This window comes from Pseudorca crassidens, chromosome 13 (assembly GCF_039906515.1).
Source record: "Pseudorca crassidens isolate mPseCra1 chromosome 13, mPseCra1.hap1, whole genome shotgun sequence".
NCBI lineage: Eukaryota > Metazoa > Chordata > Mammalia > Artiodactyla > Delphinidae > Pseudorca > Pseudorca crassidens.
This window is the reverse complement of record NC_090308.1, coordinates 31,229,644-31,254,854: the sequence shown is the minus strand read 5'-3', so window position 1 is coordinate 31,254,854 and position 25,211 is coordinate 31,229,644. Positions and strand designations below refer to the sequence as shown.

The 25,211-nt window shown below is 39.6% G+C and overlaps 1 protein-coding gene across 24 annotated transcripts in view; it reads right to left on the bottom strand.

Annotated features, from left to right (window-relative positions):
- The window catches only part of EPB41L2 (erythrocyte membrane protein band 4.1 like 2), a 273,144-nt gene that overhangs the window by 157,017 nt on the left and 90,916 nt on the right, over nt 1-25,211 (bottom strand). For all 24 annotated transcript variants that reach the window (XM_067702090.1, XM_067702096.1, XM_067702088.1 and 21 more), the window contains 2 exons: nt 13,587-14,050; nt 12,674-12,886 (listed from right to left, as the gene is read on the bottom strand). In XM_067702090.1, the coding sequence (XP_067558191.1) occupies nt 12,674-12,886; nt 13,587-14,036 (663 nt within the window). In that variant the 5' untranslated portion in view covers nt 14,037-14,050. The remainder of the gene's footprint in view (nt 1-12,673; nt 12,887-13,586; nt 14,051-25,211) is intronic.

Here is a 25,211-nt window from a genome sequence, read left to right as displayed (position 1 = left end):
GAAAAGTCGGGTAGAAATTCTGTCTTTATCTACCTGCTCCAAGATTTAGCACCCAGAACTCAGTTCAAAAACTTCAGACTTTTACAAATCGACTTGAAAGTCTAATCATTTGTGCCTTATTTCCATGGGAAAACATACTCTCCAAATAACGTACTGACATATACATTTATATAACCTGTTCATAAGCTGGAAATGTCCTTTATAATGCTTCTCTGCACATATGTATTCACATATCCAGATGGTCGCCTCAAAGCCCTCCTGTATTACTTCTGCCATAAAATGCAGCGTGACGTGTGACAGACAGCTACTCGAAATTCAGAATCTTTTCCAACAGAAATAATACTTTTACATGGTAAATGGGTTTCAGGCCAGTCATTCCCCTTCCCAACTTTAACTCCCATCCCCACACCTATTAGGTCAGTAACATGCCCAAATGTAAATACTAAGGTCCATCATAAATTTTCCAGCAGAATTTGAAGTTAGTTTAACATTTACTGGGAAACCTAAGTAAAAATCAACACGTGATAGATGAAATAATCTGACTGCAGGAGACGTAAGAAAGAAAGGTCTAAAGTGTTAGGGGAAGAAAGGGTAGGTGGCTGGGTTTATGTACAGATCCAACAAGGCTTCCTGAAGGGGGAGGCATGGGGAGAACTAGAAGTGGGAAGTTAGCAGTATCACTAGGAAGAAGGGTAACCTGGTCTGAAAGCACCATTATTCTTGACCTGATGGCAGATGTATTCACCCTCCACGGTGGCTTTGGATCAAGCTACAGGAGGCTAAAGACACCTGTTACTATGTTGATATAATACCCCTTGCTCTGAATTTCATGCTCACAACGATATCCTGAGATTTAGCACCATGTGACGACTTTCTTATTATGAAGGAAAGAATTAAATGACCAATAAATCTAAATGTTTCATTCTTCCTGGCAGTTATCTATCACTGTAAATTCATTTCCTGGAATTCTTATGTCTACATTTATAGAACTGATGAGCAAGGGCACTTTTCCTCTGCCTGACTCGGGCACTGTGAGTAGAGTTAACGTACATCCCAATGCTGAGCACCAGACCCTGCACAGTGAAATTCTCCCAAGTCCGATCTTGTTGAAGAACCCAACCTCCACCAACATTATCACCAATGCTTGGCCCAGAAATGTTTGATGAACAAAGCCACAAACTTTACATAATGCATAGCTTAGGACCCAAACCAAGTGGATAAGAACTAAACTATACCTATTAATTGCAAAAAAAACAAAATAACGTATGTTAAGTAGAATAGCATTTCCATCCATTCTTTTCCTATGACCTACCTCTGCTCTGCCCAATTAAACACACATGCAAAACAAAATGGACTATCTAGACACCTGCAGGAAATAGTGAATCAAGAAAATGAAAACTAACAAAAAGCATCTGTAAGAAAACAACGAACAACGTCAAAACAGATGCTACTAAAGCTACCACAACCAATTAAAAGTCTTTTTATAATGAGGTATCCAGAAAACTTCCTGGCTATATTGAGGGAGAGGGCCCACTTCACTTTATCCTAGTGATAAAACAGGCTCACTGTCCAGATTTTCCTAAGTAGAAAGTGGACTTCTAATTAAAGATGGTAGATTGAATATACACATTTAGCTCTGCTCCCTATGGAAGCTATTCTAAAATGAAGTGCTTAAGTGCACACATGAGCACAACACGCACATATTCTTTTCCCCCCGACAATGGAAAGGAGAAAGAGAATGGAATCAGTGCCAAAAAAATTTTGGAAAGCAGACTGGAAAAGGGTAAACAATAGAGTCCATGCATTTTTTTCTATTTTATGTTTACTTTGCAACCTCTCCTATGGGTGGGAGCCCACCTCTTCTTAACATTTAGCAGAAGTGAAGAGATTGATCCATTTGAACCCCAATGGTATTCCGGCTTTGCAGGAGGAGAGGATTCCTAGTTAAAGCCAAGCCACGCAAAGTCTGGGCTGAAACTGACAGCACTGGCCAGCATGGTTTGCTCCTAACAAAGTTTACATTTTATTATGTTATCCTTGGCATATAAGGAAGTAGGCAGGGGCTTCCCTGGTGGCGCAGTGGTTGAGGGTCCGCCTGCCGATGCAGGGGACGCGGGTTCGCGCCCTGGTCCGGGAAGACCCCACATGCTGCGGAGCGGCTGGGCCCGTGAGCCATGGCCGCTGAGCCTGCGCTTCCGGAGCCTGTGCTCTGCAACAGGAGAGGCCATAACAGTGAGAGGCCATAACAGTGAGCGGCCCACGTACCACAAAAATAAATAAATAAATAAAATAAGGAAGTGGGCATTCAAGCCTTTTCTCATAACCCCAAATTTCTGCTTGGATTTTACTATTCAACCATTTTCAAACGAAAAATGTACTAGGCTAAGTATTGCCGAGTTTTCCTAAGTACATCATTCTTCAAAGTCTAAGAGTTCCTTTCTCCTCAATGAAGATTTGTTTACCAACTCCAGCCCATAATAACTTAGCACTTCCGCACTTTTATCTAAACCATAAACAGTACTTTATCAACTATATGCGTATTCTTGTTTCACAGGTAAAGTTTACCTCTGAAAGTAAAATCTGTACTCAATTTAAGAGGAAAAATTATACCTCATACTTTTCTCTTTATCTTCTCAGACAGGAAACAAATCAATATTGGGGGGCAAAAATTACTTCTAAACTCACAATATATATTTAAATGAATACTATTTTGAGGCCAAATTCATAAAATACTGTAGAAATATGACTTCTTTAACTTTCTATTTTTCTTAAAAATTATATACCATCACTAAAGAAGGTCAGTAACCAGTCACTAAAGTAATTATTAAGAAGTGAAACTCCACATTCTTTTTGTCCAGCTTTTTCTCTTATTCACTTTGAACAGCAAAACTTGGAATAAATCTGTGAAAACTATACTCTCTTAAAAAACAGCAATGACTAAAAACTGTTAGATTATATAAAGAGGCTGGTGTCAAACCTCTAGCCAGATGAGCACACACCACATTTTCTAAGTATCTTTTTAAGAAACTGCCAAATACCATTTCCATTAAAACTTAAGTAAAGAACCGTAAGCAGCAAACCTCTGTAGGTTGGCAGATTCTCTGTGAACTATTTGCCTACAATGAATTTTGACATCTGATTCAGACAAGCTTTCTGTGCTATAGCAGAAAAGCTTATTAGAGTATTACTATTTGATTCACTTTAAATTGCTGCTGAAATACAGAAAGAGATCAGTGAATATAACAAACATCATAATAAGACTCAGATTGTTTCCTATGTTAATAACTAGATGATGCACAAAATTAGACAACTCATAACAGGTTAAAATGGCATATTCTGCAAATATAGCACAGTTATGAAACGTAGTTCAGTTAGTAGTTTTGAGGCTGTCTCTCTAGAATTAAAACAAAAAAAAGAATAATATTCCTAATCATAACAGAGTTGATGTGAAACTCTGTTGCAGAATATAACAAATATAAAAATAGGAATCTGACAGATCGTTTTTCAGTACTTTCATCATGCAGCCACCTTGCATGAAGAAACTGTTTTTCTGACTAATCCAGTGCTTTTTATAGACTGTATTTTAGTATGTTATATTGCATTTGATCCCTTTAAGATTCAAATGTTAGCATATTAAAGTGCTGTAAATAGGGATGATAAATTCTGTACATGTTTCCACTAGGCCACAGAGTCCTGATCCCCTGTGGAAAGGATGGATGGAAAGAATGGCCCCAGCTCGAGCTTCCGTGAAATAAATTCAACAACGCTCACAGGTAAAGGCAAGATTCTGAAATTTCTGTTCCTCCATTCAAGTTCCTGCACACAATCTCCACAGAAACCTTGGTTGGGGGGAATAGGGAGACAGGATCAAGGAGGAGAATATTTGGCAAAATTTCCTAAGAGTTGAGAAATAAAAACTGTCAGAAACATCTTTAATTTGCTCAGGAGAAGACTGGAAAAGAGACTGGAAATAAAACAGTAACGAAAACAGAGGGATTCCCAGTGCAAGGGGTTTAACAAAAGATACTTTGTTTCTTGTTGAATGAGAGAAAAATAAAATTACGTATCATTTGATGAACTCTGAAAAGGAGTTAAAATTTTTTTAATGCCTACTTATGTTAGAGAGCAAGAAAACATATCTGAACAGATTTTAAAGTACAAATTTTATTCTGAAAATGACTTTCCCCACTATTTCAAATGTTATTCAACCTTCAAATAATTTTCATTCCAAAACAGGAAAAAAAATTCAAAGATCTGGTGCCTGTTCTACCGTCACCCTCAGGTGAGAGTAAAACTTAAGTGGCAAATTACCGAGGAGTCAGCTTGCCTGGCAGCACGTGTGAGAAAGGGGCAGGTAGAGATAGACGCTGCCTTCAAAATTACCTCAGGATGGTTACTCATAGTGAGAAGTTACTTTCAAGTGTCAATTTAATGCTTTCAAAAACCACTGATGCAAGGGCAAAAACGGCAATCCGCAGATTTTGAAACCAAAAGTGGGGAAGACAAAGGAGAACGAATGTGGTTGAATTCTTGACGGCTGAAAAATTAAAACCATATCATTCTTTATTTTGCTCAAGAGAAAAGAGGAGCATTTGAGAAAAAGAGGCAGGAAGTAAATAAGGTGTTAATTATACTCTCCTCTCCAAGCCCAGCCTACACCCAGCCAGCCAGCCATCTGACCTGTGGCAGCTCAGATCTGTGTGAAAGAACTCTTAGGCTTCTGGGAGTCCACATTCTCTCTATGCTGTGAGATCCTGAAGGGCCAAGACCACTCCTTACCCACGTCTGCATCGCTCTCACGCCTCGTCGGTTCACAGCCTTTATAGAAATTTAATAAATCATTTTCATTTATTTAAACCCATGAAGTGTTTCTACAAGAAGTTAGCCTACTGTTTCTAAGCACTTAAAAAGCAGGGCAGCTGTGGATAGAAGTAGTAATATGAGAGGGTGGAGGATTACACACACACACACACACACGCACGCACACACGCACACAAATCGTTTCTAACTGGAAAGGATGGAGAGAAGAACTGGGAACACAAACGAGCAAACACAATCATTTAGCTTAGATATGGATAAAAGTTTTATACACGTATGAGAAAGCAGAGAGAAGTCAACAATAACTTTTTATGAGTAGCGCTAAAGGCAAAGTCCTGCGTTGATGCCCTATGGGGAGACAGAAGAAAGTTCTTTTTCTCAAGGAACTAACAATCCAGGTGAAGAAACAACATAAACATGAGAAAAATCAAACAATAATACAAGAGTTTAGCTGTTGTTCAACACAACAATACAAGAGACTCTCACAAGGCAGCACATGATTGTCCAACTACTGGTGAAAACAAGTTCCGAGGAAGAAAAAACATCCGGACAGCTGGATTTAAGCTGGACATTAGAAGATTGGGCGGAATCGTGTGGACGGGGAAACTGAAATGGCAGAGATGATCTGATCAGAAACTTGAGGGAAGAAAGGCCAGACAATTCAGTGCCTTCTTAGAAGACCAATTTGGCTGGCAAGGGAAAACACAGAAAATCCTATAGTAATAGATCAAAAGACCTCCTGAGGTCATATGCAACAGCGTCCTGAATGCCCAGCTAATGAGTCTGCTCTGCTCCTGTGAACCCCTCATGTTCTTCAAGCTGGACCAAAGTATTCAACTACTCACATGGCATGGCAACCTTTTCCCATTTACTAAATAAAAATTACGTTATTGGATAGAATTATCACCTTAAACTCCTTTTTGAGCTTAAGGGATAAATGGACAGTTAACCAGAGACATTCCATCTGGACCTATGTCACTGGAATTTTAAATGGCATATAATATATGCCAATTGAATTGTTCACAGTTCTATTTAAATCATATTTAAATCTAACGCTATTTTGCAGGAGTTTAGAGGGCCACAACTTCCAGATCCCCTACAAGATGTAGACAGTTAAAACTATTTAACTCGTAAACCTAGTAAGGGTCGATTATATAGAAGTCTAAAAGAACAGCCTTGGAGGGTGACAGTAGACATAAACAATCAAGTAAGTAAATAAAACCCTCAAAAGCAATGATAACAAATTGGATTTCTGAGGCCAGTACTCTGCACAAGAAAGGCAAGAAGACCTTGACACATTCTACCGCCTGATAAATAGTTTTATCAACAGAACACTGACGAAGAGCGCCTACATTCTGACAGCCTTATTCATAGCACTGAGAAAAAATGGCACTGACATTCCTGTGTGGGCAGGAACAATGCCCTCAATTCTCAGACAAAATCAACACGTGGGAAAAACTTTCAGATGCCAGAGGAAAATGTGAGCAACTCTAACTCAGAATGCACATTCACTCATGCTTCCGAAGTCTTACAGGGACTTTCACATTTATTTTCAGACTTTAAAAATATATATACAGACTTATCAGCTGTAGTAAAGCCAGCTCAATCCTAGAAATAGAGGAAGCAAATATTTTCATTCTTACTTTGCAATCTGAGAATAGAAGAAAAGAGGAAGTGACTTCCCCAAGACATCCAAAGAGTCAAAAGAAAAGTAAACACAGATCTCCTGACTTTATATCCATGGCATCAACTAAATCTTACTGTATTTTTCCTTAGAGGAAGGAGCCCTGCTGTTTTAACACATGGAGTATGTAAATGACTTCAGTGGCAATATCACAAGAGTCCTCCTATAGCAGAGTCCCTGGAACAAGCATGCAAAATCCAGGAGACTCCCGAAAATTCTTTACCATTAAATTCTGGTACCAAAGGGGCTTGTCACATACCATTGCATATCTCAATGAGATAAAAATAGACATATCAGAGAGTAGAAATTATAAATTTTCTTCATTAAAAACAATAATCTTGGGCTTCCCTGGTGGCGCAGTGGTTGAGAGTTCGCCTGCCGATGCAGGGGACACGGGTTCGTGCCCCAGTCTGGGAAGATCCCACATGCCACAGAGCAGCTGGGCCCGTGAGCCATGGCCACTGCGCCTGCGCATCCAGAGCCTGTGCTCTGCAACGGGAGAGGCCACAACACTGAGAGGCCCGCGTACCGCAAAAAAAAAAAAAAAGAAAAAGAAAACAATAATCTTCAAAGTAAAGATTTTTTTTTCCAAAAAATATTTGAGATCTCACTTTATTATCGAGATGACAGACTAGTATACAAATGTAAATTGTAATTTTTACTAACTTTAATGAAAAAATACTTCACGCAAAGATTTGGAACAAATGCACAAGAGACTCGGCCTTGCGTCAAAATTAATGCATGGCTTAGTAATAAGCCTGTTGTCACATAAGCCAGAAATAACATTAATTAAAGTCAAGCCATTTCCATATTGTTTTTGTACTTAACTAAAATCATTCTCCAAAAATGCACCATTATCCAATATTTATGCTCATAAATACTGTGTGTGTGAAGCATTTTTTATGCACTTAGTATTAACATATACTCTCTTCAAAAGAATGCAGACTTCAAAGATAACAGTTTTTGAAAACGATGTTGCCATGGCTCCCTGGGCAGTTTTCTCCACTTAATTCCTGAGGTTTGAGAATAGGTTCAGATGGCCCACGGGAGAAAGAATGTAGAAACAGAGAGCCAGGAAAGGGCAGGGGGCTGGAAGGAGGATAAAAAAGGATATATGGAGATCGATCTATCTATTTTAAGGGAATAATCTGTGAAGCAGAGATGATATTAAGACACCAAATAAACAAAAATATCCCCAAGAATTATGTTTCTTGATTTTAAAAAAATTATTCAGTTAATACAGTAATACTGACATTAAATGGTATAAAAAGGGTATTTTTGTTGTCCAAAGGTACTGACAGATAACAAAAACAGGAATCTGCCTAACTTTCCCAATGCTCTAATCACATCGATAAAACCATATCTATAAAGACCACTGGTGTGTAGCGTAACCAAGGCAGTGGATAAAAAAAGTCCCCCTTAAATTACTGCAGCCATGTTCTAATATCGAATAGCATTCTTGACTTTGCTAGGTCTTTTATACTAATAACTTTACAACCTCTGGTCCATTTCTTCCAGCTCCTTTTTGCTCTATCGATCAGTTTTAATCATCTTATCCTGGCATTTCTCGCCTTGTAGAACTTCATCCTACTCTACAAGGTCCCTATTAAGTCAGGCTGTTCCAACTCCTCAAGACCTCCCGTACAGGCAGGCCATGCGTCCCTCTACTGTTGTAGGTGCCCTAAGTGAAGGCATTTAGGCCCTCTTCAGTGGGCATGCTACAATCTAAAAATCTAATTGAAAATTAGATACATGTACATACAGAAAGAAAAACAGCAAGCAATAACTATAGGCCTCTAAAAAGCCATGAAAGACACAATCATCATCTTTAATGACAGTGAACAGCTGGAAACAAATCTAATCTCCCCAAACCAAATAAAGTAAAAGTATTTATTTCCCACACTGTATTCACTTCCTTAAGTACTTGCAACTTCATTTATAGTCACAGTTTCCCACAACATACTTCCCCCCAAGTAGCCCTCAGACACCCGTTTCCGGTACAAAGCTACAGAACGACAGCTAAGCAGCATCAGCACATCACCCCATCTGCCTAAGGTCAGTACTGGAACTGGGAAACGAGAGCGTGCTCAAACCACGTGATGGCTGTTCTCTGGGCTCTGCTCCTGATGAGGAAGTAGCAGCAGTGTGATCAGTATCAGATCCGTTCTAATGATACTAAGAACTCAAAGAACCTAGATAGGAAGGAGAACTGGATAAAAGAGAAATTAATCAAAAGAGGAAATACCACTTATAATGCCTGCATTGTAACAACTATTGTGACACTGATGAACTACAGCCTCTGGTCAAAATATACAGTCACTGCCTAGGTTTCCAGGTGCATAAAATCTGCTGTGCAGTCACATCACTTAAGTCTACTCAAATTTTGTTCTGCTTTGTACTTGACAGGAAAAAAAAAGTTTACACAACACTTATATGCTACAAGCTTATTTCAAATGTATCTATTACCCTCAAAAGTTCATTCTTATAATGGTATATTAACTAATCACTTACTAGCTGAAAAGACAACCTGTAAATTAATACAGTCATTGAAATAAAGACTCCTCTGCTTCTCCAACCAATTTAAGTTGAACCATAAGGGAATGAGAAAATATGAAAAACTGAATGGCAACTAAAAGTACAGTATTTCAAAACTTATGCATTCAACAAGAGGTACCTGAAAGGAAAATTAGAGCCATGAAAGCATAAAGCATACATTTTTTTCCAAATATTCAACTCAAGAAACTGGGGGAAAAAACAGAATAAACTCAAGGATAAAATAAAGAACAAAATGTTACAAAACAGAAAAGAAACAAATAAAACCAAGCTGCTTCTTTGAAAGATTAAAACGGTTAACTCTATAGCAAGAATGATGAAAAAAGCACAAATAACACAAGAAATTAAAAATGAATCAAAATCAAAGATACAAGATGAGAACACTACGAACAACTTCATACCAACAGATTTGTCAAGTTAGATGAAATGGGCAGTTCCACTAAAAATACGAATTACTGAAACTTATTCAAGGAAAACCAGAAACAGCCTATTGGAAAATCAAACCCATGATTTAAAGAAAAAAAGAACACCTCCCAACAATATTCTTCCCAAGACAGTTTTTTGTTTGTTCGTTTTGTTTGTTTTTTTTAATTTGGCCATGCTGTGGGGCATGCGGGATCTTAGTTCCCTGACCAGGGATCGAACCCGTGTCCCTTGCAGTGGAAGCGTGGAGTCTTAACCACTGGACTGCCAGGGAAGTCCCTCCAAGACAGTTTTAAAGGCAAGTTTTACCAGATCTCCAAAGAACAGTTAAATCCCTAATTTACGCAAATTTTTCCAGAGAATACTAAAGGGAAGCAACTTTATGAGATTAGTATATAACCCAGATAACAACATCTGATGAAGATAATTTGATAAAAGAAAAATAAGGCAATTTATGCAAAAACCCTAAATGAAAAATACAAAATCAATGTCAAATCATCATGAACAAGTAGTATTTATATTAGGAATTCAAAGACGGCTTCATGCTAGAAAACAATGTAAATTACAACATTAATAGATTACAAAAACATATGATCCTCTCAGTTGATGCAGAAAATACATCAGATAAGATTCACTACCTATTCATGTCTTTCACCACGTATTCATGAAACTTTCTAGTCTAGTCTTAGAAACTAAGAAAAGCATATCCTTAATCTGAGAAAGAATGCCTAGTTTTAAAAATCCTAGAGCAGTCTTAGAAACCTAAACAAAACTTATGAAATGATGCTCAGTCTCCTGAGTTGTAAATTATAGGATTATTTCCATGGTTTCAATTATTTACCATGCTCTTCCTGTGACAGGATCATACTTGCCCACCTACTGTCATCAACCTTAACCACAGGACTTGCTTGGTTAATGAGATGAAAGTGCAAGTGGTACCTACTACTTCCAAGCAGAAGATTCAAGAGCCACAGGTGTGGTTCTGCCATGTTCTCTTTCCCCTCTATTGTGAGACCAACATTTCCCAGGTGGAGCATACACCTTTAATCTTGGTCCAAAACTCAAGAAGACATGGAACAGAGCCCACAGCCAACCCACCGAGGGCATATAACATGAGCAAGGAATAAACCATTGTTATTTTAAGTCCAGAAGATTTGGAGGTTGTTTGTTATTGCTATTGTTGTCTTTATTGTATAACCTAGTAAAAGTTGACAGTGATGAAATAAATGCTAATTAAAATTTTGAGACGATATTTCACACCATTATGATAGGTCAAAATTAATAATTCTAATAACAAAAAGTGCTGATGACAATGTGGAAAAACCTAACAGTGGTTGCTGGTTGGAATTTAAATTGTCACAACCACTTTGGAGACCGCTTTGCCAACATCTGGGAAAACTAAAGAAGTAAAGCAGCATCTTAGCAACCTAGCAATTCCCTTCCTAGGTGTCTCCCCTGCAGAAACTCTTGCACAAGTAGATAAAGAAACATATATAATAATGTTCACTGAAGCACTGACTGTTATACTATATAAAAGAAATTGTGCCTCAGCAGGGGAATAGATAAAATGGGTTAGTCATTCAAAGGAATACTATACGGCAGTTAAAATCAATAAAGTAGATTTACACGTGATAAAAAGGCAAATGCAGAGAAAGAGGAGAGAGGGGAATAAGACTCTAGCAATATCTTTAATGCTTTATTTCTTTTAAAAAATATCTAAAACACACAGCTAAATGGTGACATCTGGTTAAAATTTTAATGATAAATATACAGCTCTCCTATTATTTTTATATTTTTGTATTTTTTAAAATATCATGACTTTCTTTAAATGACAGAGAACAAAAATAGATTTAAACCATAAAGCACATTGGTCAACCATGAGCTTTGGTGATAGATGACAGGGGCCTTCAAGATTATCTAAGTAATCCTATATTCTAAAGATAAAGTCAATTTCTGGGCCTCAGTTTGACCCACAGAGGTTGAGTAAGTGACTCAAGGTCACATAACAAGTTATCAACAAGTTTATTCTCAAAATCTAGACTTCCTAACTTCTATCCTAACTTCTAGGATAGGAAAAATGAGGGACATGTGATCAAAAACAATGTAACTGAGTCAGGTTCAGAACACGGTTCTACTGTTTCCTTGTTGTCCCTACCCCTACTACTGAGAGATATACAGTATTATTCTCTCTCTCTGAGAGCTTTAAGGATTTTTAATCATCTTTTGTACTCCTTTTCTCAAAACAACTAACATAGCAGAACAACTGTAACTAAATGAGTAAAATTAAGTTCTACATAACTGATACAAAGGTAAACGTTAAGGACCATGAAGCAGTCATCTTAGTAGTTCAGCAGTCAGGTTCACGACCTCCACAGTTAAACTGCTGGGGTTGGAATCCTGGTTCAACCACTAACTAGCTGGGAAACTTTGGGCAAGTTATTTAACCTCTTTAAAGCCTTACATTCCCTCATTTTACAATGGGAATACCCATAATACCACCTACCTCATACAGAGTCTTATAAATATTACACGACGTAACTCATTCAAAGTTCTTCACACAGTTCTTCAGTAAACATTAGCTATTAGTATACGTCATGTAAATAAAGTAATTTAGCTATGAAAAGCAACAGGCTCTTTTGATTGTCATAAAATAAGGCATTAAATGCTTTTAAAAAATTACATTGGCTTTGGTCAGCATCGGTGCTAATCAATTATATGCTTTGCAAATCAAGAGTGTTTTTTAATTAAATGAAACTAAATTAAATAAGCTAGATTTTAAATCATTATCTGTCTCGGGATGATAACACTTGGGATTAAACTGCTGAAATTTCATTACTCTGAAATTTCAACCTAGTGCAATGTTTCTCCTCAAGTGAAACACTTATGGCCATGGGTAATATTCAAACTATTTAATGCCCATCCACAACAGACACCAGCCAATACACATGACCAGTGCAGCCTGGCAGAACATCGGCCCTGCTTACCCTTAAGGGTCAGGAACTATCGTTTCTAATGGAAAGGATGACCCTCTTCTATGTTTTCTTGTTTTGCTTTTTTTTTAATGCAGAATTGAGACAAACTATCTTATAGGAACACAAAATCTATTCACTGTGCCAGGCCACAAATGAGGGCAGACGATACTTTTACTGTCATTCCACACATCAAGATAGTTCTCCTACCAGCTCCCAGTCTCACCTCCAGGTCACAGCTGTACTCGGTGCCACCTAGGAGGGTCACTTTGCACTGAACAGTTCTGGTCTTCTTGGTGGCTTTCTGAGAGGCCTTCTCTGCTTTTAGCTCATTGGTCTGAACTTCCTTTGTCTCCCTTTTTGCTGCTTCATCTGATTTGTCCTCCTGTATTTCCTTTACCTTCTCCTCTTCTCTCTCTTTACTTACTTCTTCAACAGGCTGTGGAGGAAAAAAATTAAGTTCATACTAAAGGTGACCATTTGCAGAAGGCAACACACAGAAAAGGAAAATCTTAAGTAAGAACTGTGATTGTTATAAACACTGCGAGCCTAAAAGACTTCAAAAACTTTGCCAGAAGGGGTATTTTCCTACATTTTCTTTCCCCCAGTCCACCTCCAATTTTCTCATTTTGCCAATTTGGCAACGTCAGCATTAAATGAGTAAAAGAAACTACGTCCCAGCAACCACAATTTAAATACCATGTCAAATACTATTTCTAATTACAATTTCATACCATGGCAAAACCTAGGCTTCATCAGGCAACCAAAAGGCACACACACACAAATCTACTTCTTCCTATCCACTGAACCCCTAAATAAATCAGATACAAAAGTGCATACTATTTAAAAGGAGAGGTAGAAGGATTCTGAGAGTACCTGTCTAACCCCTGATCTGCATATACAGGGGATTTTTTTTTTTTTTGCTTTATTATTTTGAAAGTTTTAAAAGGAATAACAGGAGAGGGCTGTGGTAGACCCTCTAAGACCCATATTCCAGATACAGTAAGCCAAAGCAGTATCTTAATATAAGATCACTGAAAATGATTCAAAACAAATCCTTTTTGTTAACATGGTTACTCCATCAATGCTTTCACTTCCAATCACTTCTCAAACACACTTTGTGTCTCCAGACTGCTCACCACAGGTTTCTCTTCCTTGACGTCGACCTTGATCTCCTGTTGTTTTCTCTGGGCTGTTTCTTCAGCATCACCCTTGGCCTGCCTTTCTTCTTCAGGAAGAGATTCCTCCTTATCTAAAATCTGCTCTTCCCCAGCAGCTTGGGTAGGCTCTTTTTTATCTCCTCCGTCTTTGGCCACTACTAAGTTATAGGACTTTTGTTTCTTAAGCCACGGGGGTATGAATCGAGAAATCCCCCTGCTCTCAGATGGATCTTTCTCTTTCTTCTGGCGGCGTGGACTACTTTGGCTTTCAGCTGGAGGAGGTGGCTGGGAACCTTTTTCCTCCTCGGGATCAGATGACTGATTCTGCTGATTTTCTGCTACTTCTTTCAGTTTCTCCTTGGTCGCATCTGCTCCTAACTGGTCAGATTCTTTCTTCACTTCAGATGCGGAGCCCACTTCAGTAGTCATGGTCACAGCTTATTCTATAAACAAAACAAAATCACCAAAGGTTATTTTACAAACTCTCCCAGTTTTAGTTTGGAGGCAAGGGGCAGGGTAAGGAAGAGTGGGAAGGGGAATGGCAGAAAGATGACAGGGAGGAAACAAATTTAGAAAAAGAAGGTTCAGAAGCACAAGAGACAAAGGAGACTGCTTCCCTTAAAGTTTATAATTCTCTATCAGAATCAAAGAACCAAAACTAGCACCACAATAGAATTAACTCTCCGATTCTGTACAGAGAAAACTTCAAAACATCAAAAGCTCTAGAAAGATTCCTTTTGTTTGATTTCATCTAGCTATAAACAATAATTCACCCCAAAAATTCAACTTTTTCAGGAAAATTCGATTTTTTCAGGAAAATTACTTTTCTCTATTCTTGGTATTCCTTATTCTACAATATGAAAATGTTACTGATAATGCTAGAAAATTCTGAGACACATTTCACTGCAATTTCACACATTAAAACCAAAACTTTTGGGCTTCCCTGGTGGTGCAGTGGTTGGGAGTCCGCCTGCCAATGCAGGGGACGCGGGTTCGTGCCCCGGTCCGGGAGGATCCCGCGTGCCGTGGAGCGGCTGGGCCTGTGAGCCATGGCCGCTGAGCCTGCGCGTCCGGAGCATGTGCTCCGCAGCGGGAGAGGCCACAGCGGTGAGAGGCCCACGTACCACAAAAAAAAAAAAAACCAAAACTTTTTAAAATGTTATTATATGTTATTATAAAAATGAATTTTAAGCGTTGGGGGCTTAACTGCGAGATAACTAAATCTGGAACAAAAATATCTTCTTTTTTGTTCCAATATTAAATCCCATAATTCACCATCACTATTCTAATGCAAAAATTAGTCTTCTAAGAAAGGCACTAAAACTATAATCAAAACTCCAAACCTCCATCCCACCCAACCTCATAGACAGTTTTCCTAGTATATGTGATTATAAGAAAAGTATCTAAGGGTCCCAAACTGAACCAAATGAAGACATCATAGGGGTGGGGGGGGAAATGCATCTAATAATCAATCCTATCATAACTAATGAAAACAAAATTGAAATTAAATCTCAAAGTATCTGGCTGTCTAAATTTTACACAAGCAAAGAGGGAGTTTAGAAGAACAGTAGCACCACTGACATAAAAAAACAACAGGCAGGCACTTGAAAAGATGCTCAACATCGTTAATCGGAGAAATAAAATTAAAAACACAATGAGATATCACCTCACACCCGTGAGAATGGCTATCTTCAAAAAGAACACAAATGACGAATGCTAACGAGCATGTGGAGAAAAGGGAACTCTCGTACACTGCTGGTGGGAATGGAAATTAGTGCAGCCACTGTGGAAAACAGTAGAGAGGTTTCTCAAAAATCTAAAAGTAGAACTACCATACGATCCAGCAATTCCACTCCTGGGCATATATCCCCAAAAAGCAAAACACCAATTTGAAAAGATACATGCACCCCAATGTTCACTGCAGCATTATTTACAACTGCCAAGATGTGGAAGCAACCTAAGTGTCCATCAACAGAAGAATGGATACAGAAGATGCAGTGTATATCTACAATGGAATACTCCTCAGCCATAAAAACGAATGAAATTTTGTCATGTGCAACAACATGGATGGATTTGGAGGGTATTGAGTGAAATAAGTCAGACAGAAAAAGATAAATACTGTATGATATCACTTATATGTGAAATCTAAAAAATAAAACAGATCAGTGAATATAACAAAAAAGTAAGAGACTCATAGATATAGCAAACAGACCAGTGGTTACCAGTGGGGACAAGGAAAGGAGGAGGGGCAGGATAGGGGTAAGGGATTAAGAAGTACAAACTACTATGCATAAAATAAGTAAAGTACAAGGATATACTGTACAACACAGGGAATATCGCCAGTATTTTATAATAATTATTAATGGAATATAACCTTTAAAAATTGTGACTCACTATGTTGTACACCTGTAACTTACATAATATTGTACATCAACTATACTTCAATTAAAAAATGAAAAAAAATTTTTAATAAAAAACAATAGGGCTTCCCTGGTGGCGCTGTGGTTGAGAGTCCACCTGCCCATGCAGGGGACACGGGTTCGTGCCCCGGTCCGGGAAGATCCCACATGCCGCGGAGCGGCTAGGCCCGTGAGCCATGGCCGCTGGGCCTGCGCATCCGGAGCCTGTGCTCCGCAACGGGAGAGGCCACAACAGTGAGAGGCCTGCGTGCCGCAAAAAAAAAAAAAAAACTATAGGCAGGGACAGCAGACACAGCACACTGTCTCCTCTCTTGCCAAGGATAAAAATACTCAAAGGCCTGGCACCCTGACTAATGGGAAATTTCACAGCTATCTTCAAAAGTGGTACAAACTTGAAAAGTTCAAAAAATAAAATACACTTGATTTTTCTTTTTAAAGATTTGACATATAATTCACATTCCATAAAATTCACCCTTTTAAACTGTACAGTTAGTGATTCTAAGCATATTCAAAAGGTTGTGCAACCATCACCACTGTTTAATCCTAGAACACTTTCATCATCCCCAAAAGAAACACTGTACCATTAATAGTTACTCTCCAGCCTCTCCTTCCTGCAGCCCATGGAAATCACTAAACTACTTTCAGTCTGTATAGATTTGCCTATTTGACATTTCAAATAAATGGAATCATACAACTTGTGGCATTTTCTCTTAGCATAACATTTTCAAGGTTCATCCATGTTGTAGCATATATCAGTACTATACTTGTTTCTTAAAATATTATTCACCGTCTTTTGCAAATCATATATCTGAGGAGTCCCGTATCCAGAATATAAAAAGAACTGTTACAACTCAACAATAAAGACCAAAAAAAGAAATTTTCTTGATGGGCAAAGGATTTGAGTAGAATTTCTCCAAAGAAAAAGTGACCAATAAGAACCTGAAATGATGCTGAACATTATTAGTCATTAGGGAAATGTAAATCAAAACCACTATGAGATACCACTTCACATCCGCTAGTATGGCTATAATCAAAGGCAGACAGTGACAAGTACTGGTGAGGTTATTGGAAATTTTGGAACATTGCTGGCAAGAATGTAAAATGGTACAGCCACTCTGAAAAGCAGTTTGGCAGTTCCTCAAAAAATTAAACATAAAGTTACTGCATGACCCAGCAATTCCACTCCTAGGTATATACCCAAGAGAAATGAAAACGTATGTTTACCACAAAACTTGTAAATGAACGTTTCTAACAGCATTATTTATAACAGTCAAAAAACGTAAACAATCCAAATGCCCACCAACTAAAGGATGGACAAACAAAATGTGATATCCATACAATAGAAAATTAAGTAGTCTTGAAAAGGAAGACTACTGAACCTTGAAAACATTATGCTAAGGAAAAGCCAGATACAAAAGGCCATTTGTATAAAATTTCCAGAAGAGGCAAATCCACAGAGACAAGAAGTAGATTAGTGGTTGCAAAGGGCTGGAAGGAGGCGAGAATGGGAGCAACTGTTAATGGGTACAGGGTTTCTTTTGGGGGTGATGAAAATATTCTGGAATTTGACAGCGGTGATGGTTGAACAGCCTTGTGAATATACTTAAAACCACTGAACTGTAAACTTTAAAGGGGTGATATCTCAATTAAAAAATAGTAACTTTTAAATTGTTACATACTTGTAATAGGCAAGCATAAAAACATTCATTCAGTCAGTCAGCCTATATTTAATGGGCCCCTACAATATGCCAAGTCCTAGGCACATGAATAAAAGACTACCTTAAGGAGCTAGCAGAGTCGGGGTATAAATAAATGAAGAGCATGCTGCTTAAAAAGCACAGCACAAACCCTTAACGTGGATTAGGAGAAGAGAGTCATTAGGCAAGCCTTTCTGCAAAAGCTGACATCTGAGTTGCTTTAAAATAATAAGTATTCATTATTCAGGCAAGAGAATCAAAATGGGAAGCACGTGCCAGGCATAGGCAAGGGTGTAGAAACACGAGGATATTCCTCCTGTAGGAAACTACAAGTACTGAACAACAAAACACTGTACAAGCCAAGTGGGGGCTTGTGAGTGGGGATGTGAGGGAAGGAGGACAGTGAATTGCTGATGATGAAGTAGGAGAAGTAGACAGGAGCCAGAACATAAAAGGTTTTACATGTCACGCTGAGAAAGGTCTGGAGGTTGATTTAAAGGCAATGAGAAGTCATATAAGCACTTTAAGTAGAGGAGTAAAGTAATCCAATTCACATTTGGGATAGCCCGACCTTGCTGTAAAGTACAGGATGAGAGAAAAGAATGAAACAGAAAGGCATCCAGGAGGCTGGTGCTATAATCCAGGCATGATAAGATAATGGTCTGTACTCTGGAGGAAGCAGTGAGGTATAGGATAAGAAATGAATCAAATGGTAAAGACAAAGACTGGACATGACGTGGTGTCTAACTGAAAATAGCAAGTCAAAGAGAAGAAAGAGTCCAGGAAAAGTCCCAGGTTATGAGAGCCTGGGTGATGGTAGAACCATCATAGAAATAGGGAACCCGAGGAAAAGAAGGTCTGGTTGACACAATTAAACTTGATTTTTAGTTCACTGCGACTGAGAAGTCTGCGGCCACTTGACACACAGGTCTTAAAAGGAGACCAAATACGCACTAGAGATACAGATCTGGGAGTTGTCATCACATGAGTGATAGCTAAAAGCACAAGTGACATTGACGCCACCTAGAAAAAAAGTATAGTTCGAGCTTAGAGGGCCCTGAAGAGAACCCTTATAACCACCAACATTTAGGGGCCAGGCAGAGGGAAAAGGCATAAGGGTGAGAAGAAATACACAGTGAGACAGGGAGATCAGGGGACAGTAATGTCCTTGAGGGCAATGCTACAGAAGAGTAAACAGTTACGTAACTATAACATACACATGTCCAATCTTACATCTTATTCTTATGCACTTGAAGTTCAAAATCATGTCTTCCAGTAAGACCCTCAAGAGTACTTGAACCGGCTCCATATTGCACAGAAAATCTTTTTTCCTTCTTTAAGGTACCATTTTACAGGTACCAATTAAGCGGAAAATATTATTTACATTGATCATGAAATGACCAAAGTTGACTTTCAGCACACATTCTCTAATTGCATTTTGAGAGCTGAATCAATACCCTGGTAAAATTAAAACAAAAATGCCTCACACTTATCTGAGCTAACCAAGATAACTGGCAGCTCTCTAATTACTTTGGCTGTGAGAAACAATCTGGAGACTGATCAACTAAAGCTGATTTTGGGTCAAAACATTTCAGAAGCCATGAAATATAAAACTAAAGTTCCCACTATTATGTTAAAAGCATTAATATCTGCATTTTCATCCTAAGCTCTATCACTCACTGCTTACTGGGTCAGACATCAGGCTTAGGATTTCTGCTCCTCACAACATCCTACAGGGTAGGTATTAGTCCCATTTTGCGGTAATAAATGAAAGAGTAGAAGTTAAGTGACTTGCCCAAGGCCACTGAATGGAGGACCACACAGCTGTGCACACCTGTACTTTGTAACGCAGTCACAACTCCACTGTGTATGAAAGAAGGAATCAACCAGAGCCCTTGGCTTAGTCCTCAAAGAAGATTCATGCCAGTCTGTCAAAACAACTACAGAACAACATGAATCTACTCCGTGATTTGCTATAATTAGCCCTGCCCCTCCCCCAAATAAGAAATATACCAATGAGTTCCCACCACCAAGAAAATCATATTTAAAGGTTATTACCTGGCCATGTAATCACAACTGAGCTGATGGATCAAAACCAAAGACAAGGGCTTCCCTGGTGGCACAGTGGTTAAGAATCTGCCTGCCAATGCAGGGGACACAGGTTCGAGCCCTGGTCTGGGAAGATCCCACATGCCGCGGAGCAACTAAGCCTGTGAGCCACAACTACTGAGCCTGCACTCTAGAGCCCATGAGCCACAACTACTGAGCTCGCGTGCCACAACTACTGAAGCCCACATGCCACAACTACGGAAGCCCACGTGCCACAACTACTGAAGCCCACGTGCCTAGAGCCCATGCTCCACAACAAGAGAAGCCACCGCAATGAGAAGCCCACGCACCACAAGGAAGAGTAGCCCCCGCGCACGCAGCAACGAAGACCCAACACAGCCAAAAATAAATAAATAAAATTAAAAAAAAAAAAAAAGACAAGGTGCTACTACAGACACAAAGAGCACAGGTAAACCACACCACACCACTGAGTCTCACAAGGCAGTCCTCCTCAACCACAACTGTACTTGCAAGACTTTTAAGTTTTATGAACTTTAGAGCTGAGCAGTGCTGTCCATGCAAAGGGAAATTACAAGATAAAATACAATGGAAATGGCTAATTGGATTGTAAATATTCAACAATAAGGGTAGATACAATTTATGTAAATAAGTACATTCTTAAAATAGTTTCAAGAGATCAACAGTGTTTAAATCAAACCTAAATACCATCTTCTTTGTTGACAAAATGGTTTCTTGAACAAATTACCACCATCATGAAAACATGATTATAGCACATCAGTTTACCATAATTATCATGCCTGTAGCGCTCAGAGTTTCCAATGTGGATAAGCCTTTAAATACCACTGCCCACTAAAATGGAAACTCCTGCAGCAGAACACAAGCCCTCTACTAAAATGAAAGCCCCCTGAGGGCTCGGATCTCAGGATCTTTCTCTTTTTTTCACTGCTATGTTCCCAGCATCTAGACTGGCACATAAGGGGCACCAGAAAGATATTTACTGAATGAGTGTTGTGAGATCATCTGGCCTAATACCCTCATTTTATCTTAACAACAAGGAAACTGAGACTCAGAAAGACTAAGAGATTTGCCTGAGATCACAAAGCCAGGTGGGCAAAGCCAAAAACAGAAAGAACTACAGTTTCCCAAACTCAAGCAATGCTCATGCTCATTCCACTAAGCTTTAATTACAAATATCTAAAATGCATCGTTAGTATCGTTATATAACATACTAAGTAAAGACCTCTCTACTTATCAGCAACCAAAAAGAACACTGCTGTGAACAGCCAGCCCATTAGACAGTCATGTGGTTTTTAACACAATTACCATGTTGGCATGCTCCATCCGGATTGACAAAAGTGTTCATTATTGTAACAGCTCCATGAGAAAAAAGCATGCATCATTTAACACACAACCAAGCAGAAAACCATCATCAGTAGAGAATCAGCACTGTTTAGGTACGGAGCTGTGTTATGAGAAACTATTCTTTTTTCTGATGCTTAAAAAAGGAGGTAAGTTCCAAGGTGCTGTCACTACCACTAGCTTAAACCACCTACCCTGTAACATTGTGCTGCTGGAAAGCGCTAGCCCTTAATCAGAGCACAACAGCAAGCAAAGCCAAGCAAGAAGATACACGCACAACTCTACATACTCATACAAAGAACTTCAAGCAAGAAGTTCATGCTAATTATTGGGTCCAGATGTTTCCTTAAAACCTTGAGAGAACCAGTGCTACTCTAAGAGACCTCACTGTGAATAAAATCCCTGAACAGGGTAGGTGCTGCTGCCAGCTGAGTGGCTCCCATCCTCTGCTGAGATCACAAGCAACAGGAGGTCTTTGATTTCTATCAACAGAGCTCAATCCATTCGTTAGGGGACTGAAGATTTACAAAAGGGGGAAATACGCATTTCTAAACTTGAAAATGCAGGTATGGAGAGAGGCTTTCCTTTGAGTTTTGAGGCAGGAACAAAATTGTGTGACAAATAACAATTAAACTTAAAAAATACTGGCAACGTGTACACAGTTCCAATTCGGTCATTTTCCACTCTGACAAATCCTGTTTTTATCCGTCGTGTGACCGGGCAGAGGATATGGTGAGCCACTTTCTGATACCTACGATCACTTGCTTATGTTCATCTCCCCAAACAGACTGTAACCCAAGAAAAGGGCTTTTAATAGCCCCACGACCTTCCCTTAAAGCGCTGTGAGAGAAACAAAACAGCAACCCCAAGAAAGGAATGATTCAGCAACCACCTAACTCTGCTTAGGAAGTAATAAGAGTGATGCTTCTCAAATAACAGCCAACATGTTTTTAAAAAGGGAAGGAGGGGGGCTTCCCTGGTGGCGCAGTGGTTGAGAGTCCGCCTGCCGATGCAGGGGACACGGGTTCGCGCCCCGGTCCGGGAGGATCCCACGTGCCGCGGAGCGGCTGGGCCCGTGAGCCACGGCCGCTGAGCCTGCGCGTCCGGAGCCTGTGCTCCGCAACGGGAGAGGCCACAACAACAGTGAGAGGCCCGCGTACCGCAAAAAAAAAAAAAAAAAAAAAAAAAAGCGAAGGAGGGAAAAGGAGGAGGAGGAAAGGGAGGAAACAGGAAAAAGAAATATCTGGAGAGGGAGAAGGAATAACAAAAACAGGCAGGCTGAGAGCTGACTGCAAGTAATTCCTCTCCCTTGTAGGTTTATTTTTCTTAAGTGTCAAAAGGTCTAGAAAATACTATATCCCATATCCAAATAAGTACAACTACATTCCAAAGGGGCTGTTATGTTAGTTTAAATTATCTATATGGTGAGGATAAACAAGAGTTACTTTTTACATAATTCAATGCTGCCCACCCTAGTTACCTTAATAACACATTATATCGCTTGTTTGGTTTCTTTAAAGGGTAAAGGACCTATAAGAGAGACAGAACTATTTCTATAAAGATATAAGCAAACATCTGGTTTAAATTAAAACCACATATACAAAAGATACGAAACTGTAGCCCTTTACTAATTCAAGTCTAGGCAGGATCGGGTTACATTCAGAGCATGAATTTTCCTCCAACCTTTCTACTTTTTAACAGAACTCAAATTTTGTTCAGCTTTTCTCGCTTTTCCCGCTGCGTGCCAGTGGAGGCTGACTCCAGGTCAGGCCACAAGGTAATGGTCTGCTGGTCTAGGGCAATCATGGTAGTTCCCCTTCCCTTTGCCAAAAAGACATGTAAAAGGTCTGCTGGTGGGGGCTCCTGGGGAAAGATTCCTCCTTCTAAAAAGAGCCATGAGACGGCCCCTCTTCTTCTTCTGAAGACTGTATACATGATTCCTAGAAAGGCTGTTACCATCTTGAATAATCCATGAGACGGGAAGGTCTAAAGACAAAGTAACATATAGTAGAGGGCATTGGCGAGAGGGTCACAGAGAACAGGACCAGCCCACTGCGCGTGCTACACGTGGCCAGGTCCAGCGTTTGAGCTTCCTGTTATGTGAGATAACATACTCCCCTACGGTTTAAACGATTAAGCCGGGGGTGCGGTTACTTGCAGCCACTATTAGCCTCTGTGTAACCTGAGTAAGCATTAGAAAATAAGCCCTAAGGAACTGGGAGCACATGCAGAACCATCTCAGTTAATTATTACTCCCCACTGCGTTTTACGGCCCTCACGCCTGAGAGCCATGGTTGTCGAAATGTTCCACTTTTTTCAGATGCTCCATTTTTAAAAACCTAGTCTTTGAGTTAATGTTAGTGAGATAAACCATTAATTCTTCATCCTAACAACTCTAAATAAAAATGAAACAAATTAAACTATCTTAGAGTTCAAAGTGTAAGGTTCCCCTCCTTCATATATTGGAGAGGAGGGTATATGAAAACCAAGGCAGGGCTTCGCTGGTGGCGCAGTGGTTAAGAATCCGCCTGCCAATTCAGGAGGACGTGGGTTTGAGCCCTGGTCTGGGAAGATCCCACATGCCGCAGAGCAACTAAGCCCATGCGCCACAACTACTGAGCCTGTGCTCTAGAGCCCACAAGCCACAACTACTGAGCCAGTGTGCCACAACTACTGAAGCCCGCACACCCAAGAACCCTCGCACCGCAATGAAGAGTAGCCCCCGCTCACCACAGCTAGAGAAAGCCCGCGCGCAGCAACGAAGACCCAACACAGCCAAAAATAAGTAAAAATTTAAAAAAAAAGAAAACCAAGGCATTATTCTCTACAATGTCCAAGTCAAATAACACCCAAGATAATTGCTAACAATATTATTTGTTAATAGCAAGCCCCTGCTGTTCTCATCAAGTCAAGAAAGAAATGTGTGCCAGGCAGTCTCCTCCACAAGCAGCTAGGTCATCCTAGGAAGAGCTGCCCTTCCCTGGAGCTCAGTATACCAGAGGCTGTGCATAAATCGTCAAGGGTCACAATACTGCACATCATTCTCATAATCAAAATGCATATAAACCTTGTCATATGGGGCACTGTGACAGCACACCCTCACCAAGTGACAGAGACATCCAGAACACTGCTGGCTCTTGATTAATCAACTACGCACACTGAGTTGTATGGTCAGAATTACTGATGAACTGCATTTGCTCAAATTCCTTCTCTCAGATGGGGCCCTGATTTTTGTAAAGGCCAGAGCTGGAGCTACATTCTTTGTGTGAGAAACGAACTAATCTTTGGATAAAATAACATGATGATTTGGAGATGAAGTCTGGGAACTAAACAGACCAGGATTAGAATTCCAGCTCTGTTTCATACTAGCCACGTAACCACGGACAAGTTATTTAGCGTCACTGAGTCTCATCTTCCTCATAAGTGAAACAGGGATATTAATACATACCTGCCCGGTGACCCTAAGGATTAAATGAGATGCTACACATAAAGTGCCCGGCACATAATAAATTCATAATAAATGGCCGGCCACTGTCATCATATAGGGATTCTATAAAAGAAGGGACTGTATCTGTTTCTTCACTAATGGTAGAATCAACAGTAAGGACAGAAATAACAATAAATAATGATAATATGAGCTATCAGTTGAGCGGTATTCCAGAGACTCTGCGTGTCGCAATTCCTTTAATTCACAACCCTCTGAGGTAGGAACTAAAATTACTCCCACGTTGCAGATGAAGAAGGTAAAAGGAGGATAAATAACATGAGCAGAGCTACACAACCGATAAATGGAAGAGGCAGGACCCAGACCCAGGCCAGCCAGCTCCAGAGACTTCAGGCAATCCTGCCACCAATCCCAAACAACTTCACTGTTCTACAACCAGCACCTAGCATAATGCCTTACCGTTCATTACTTGCTGAAAAACAAAAATCAATAAGCTATTACTACCATTTGGTAGTTTACAATCCTAAGCAACATGTTCTAATTGAGCCCCTGATAAGTTTTACCCACTTTCAGGATGTGGGTTATATCACTATCTAAGCCCCTTCTTTCAAAA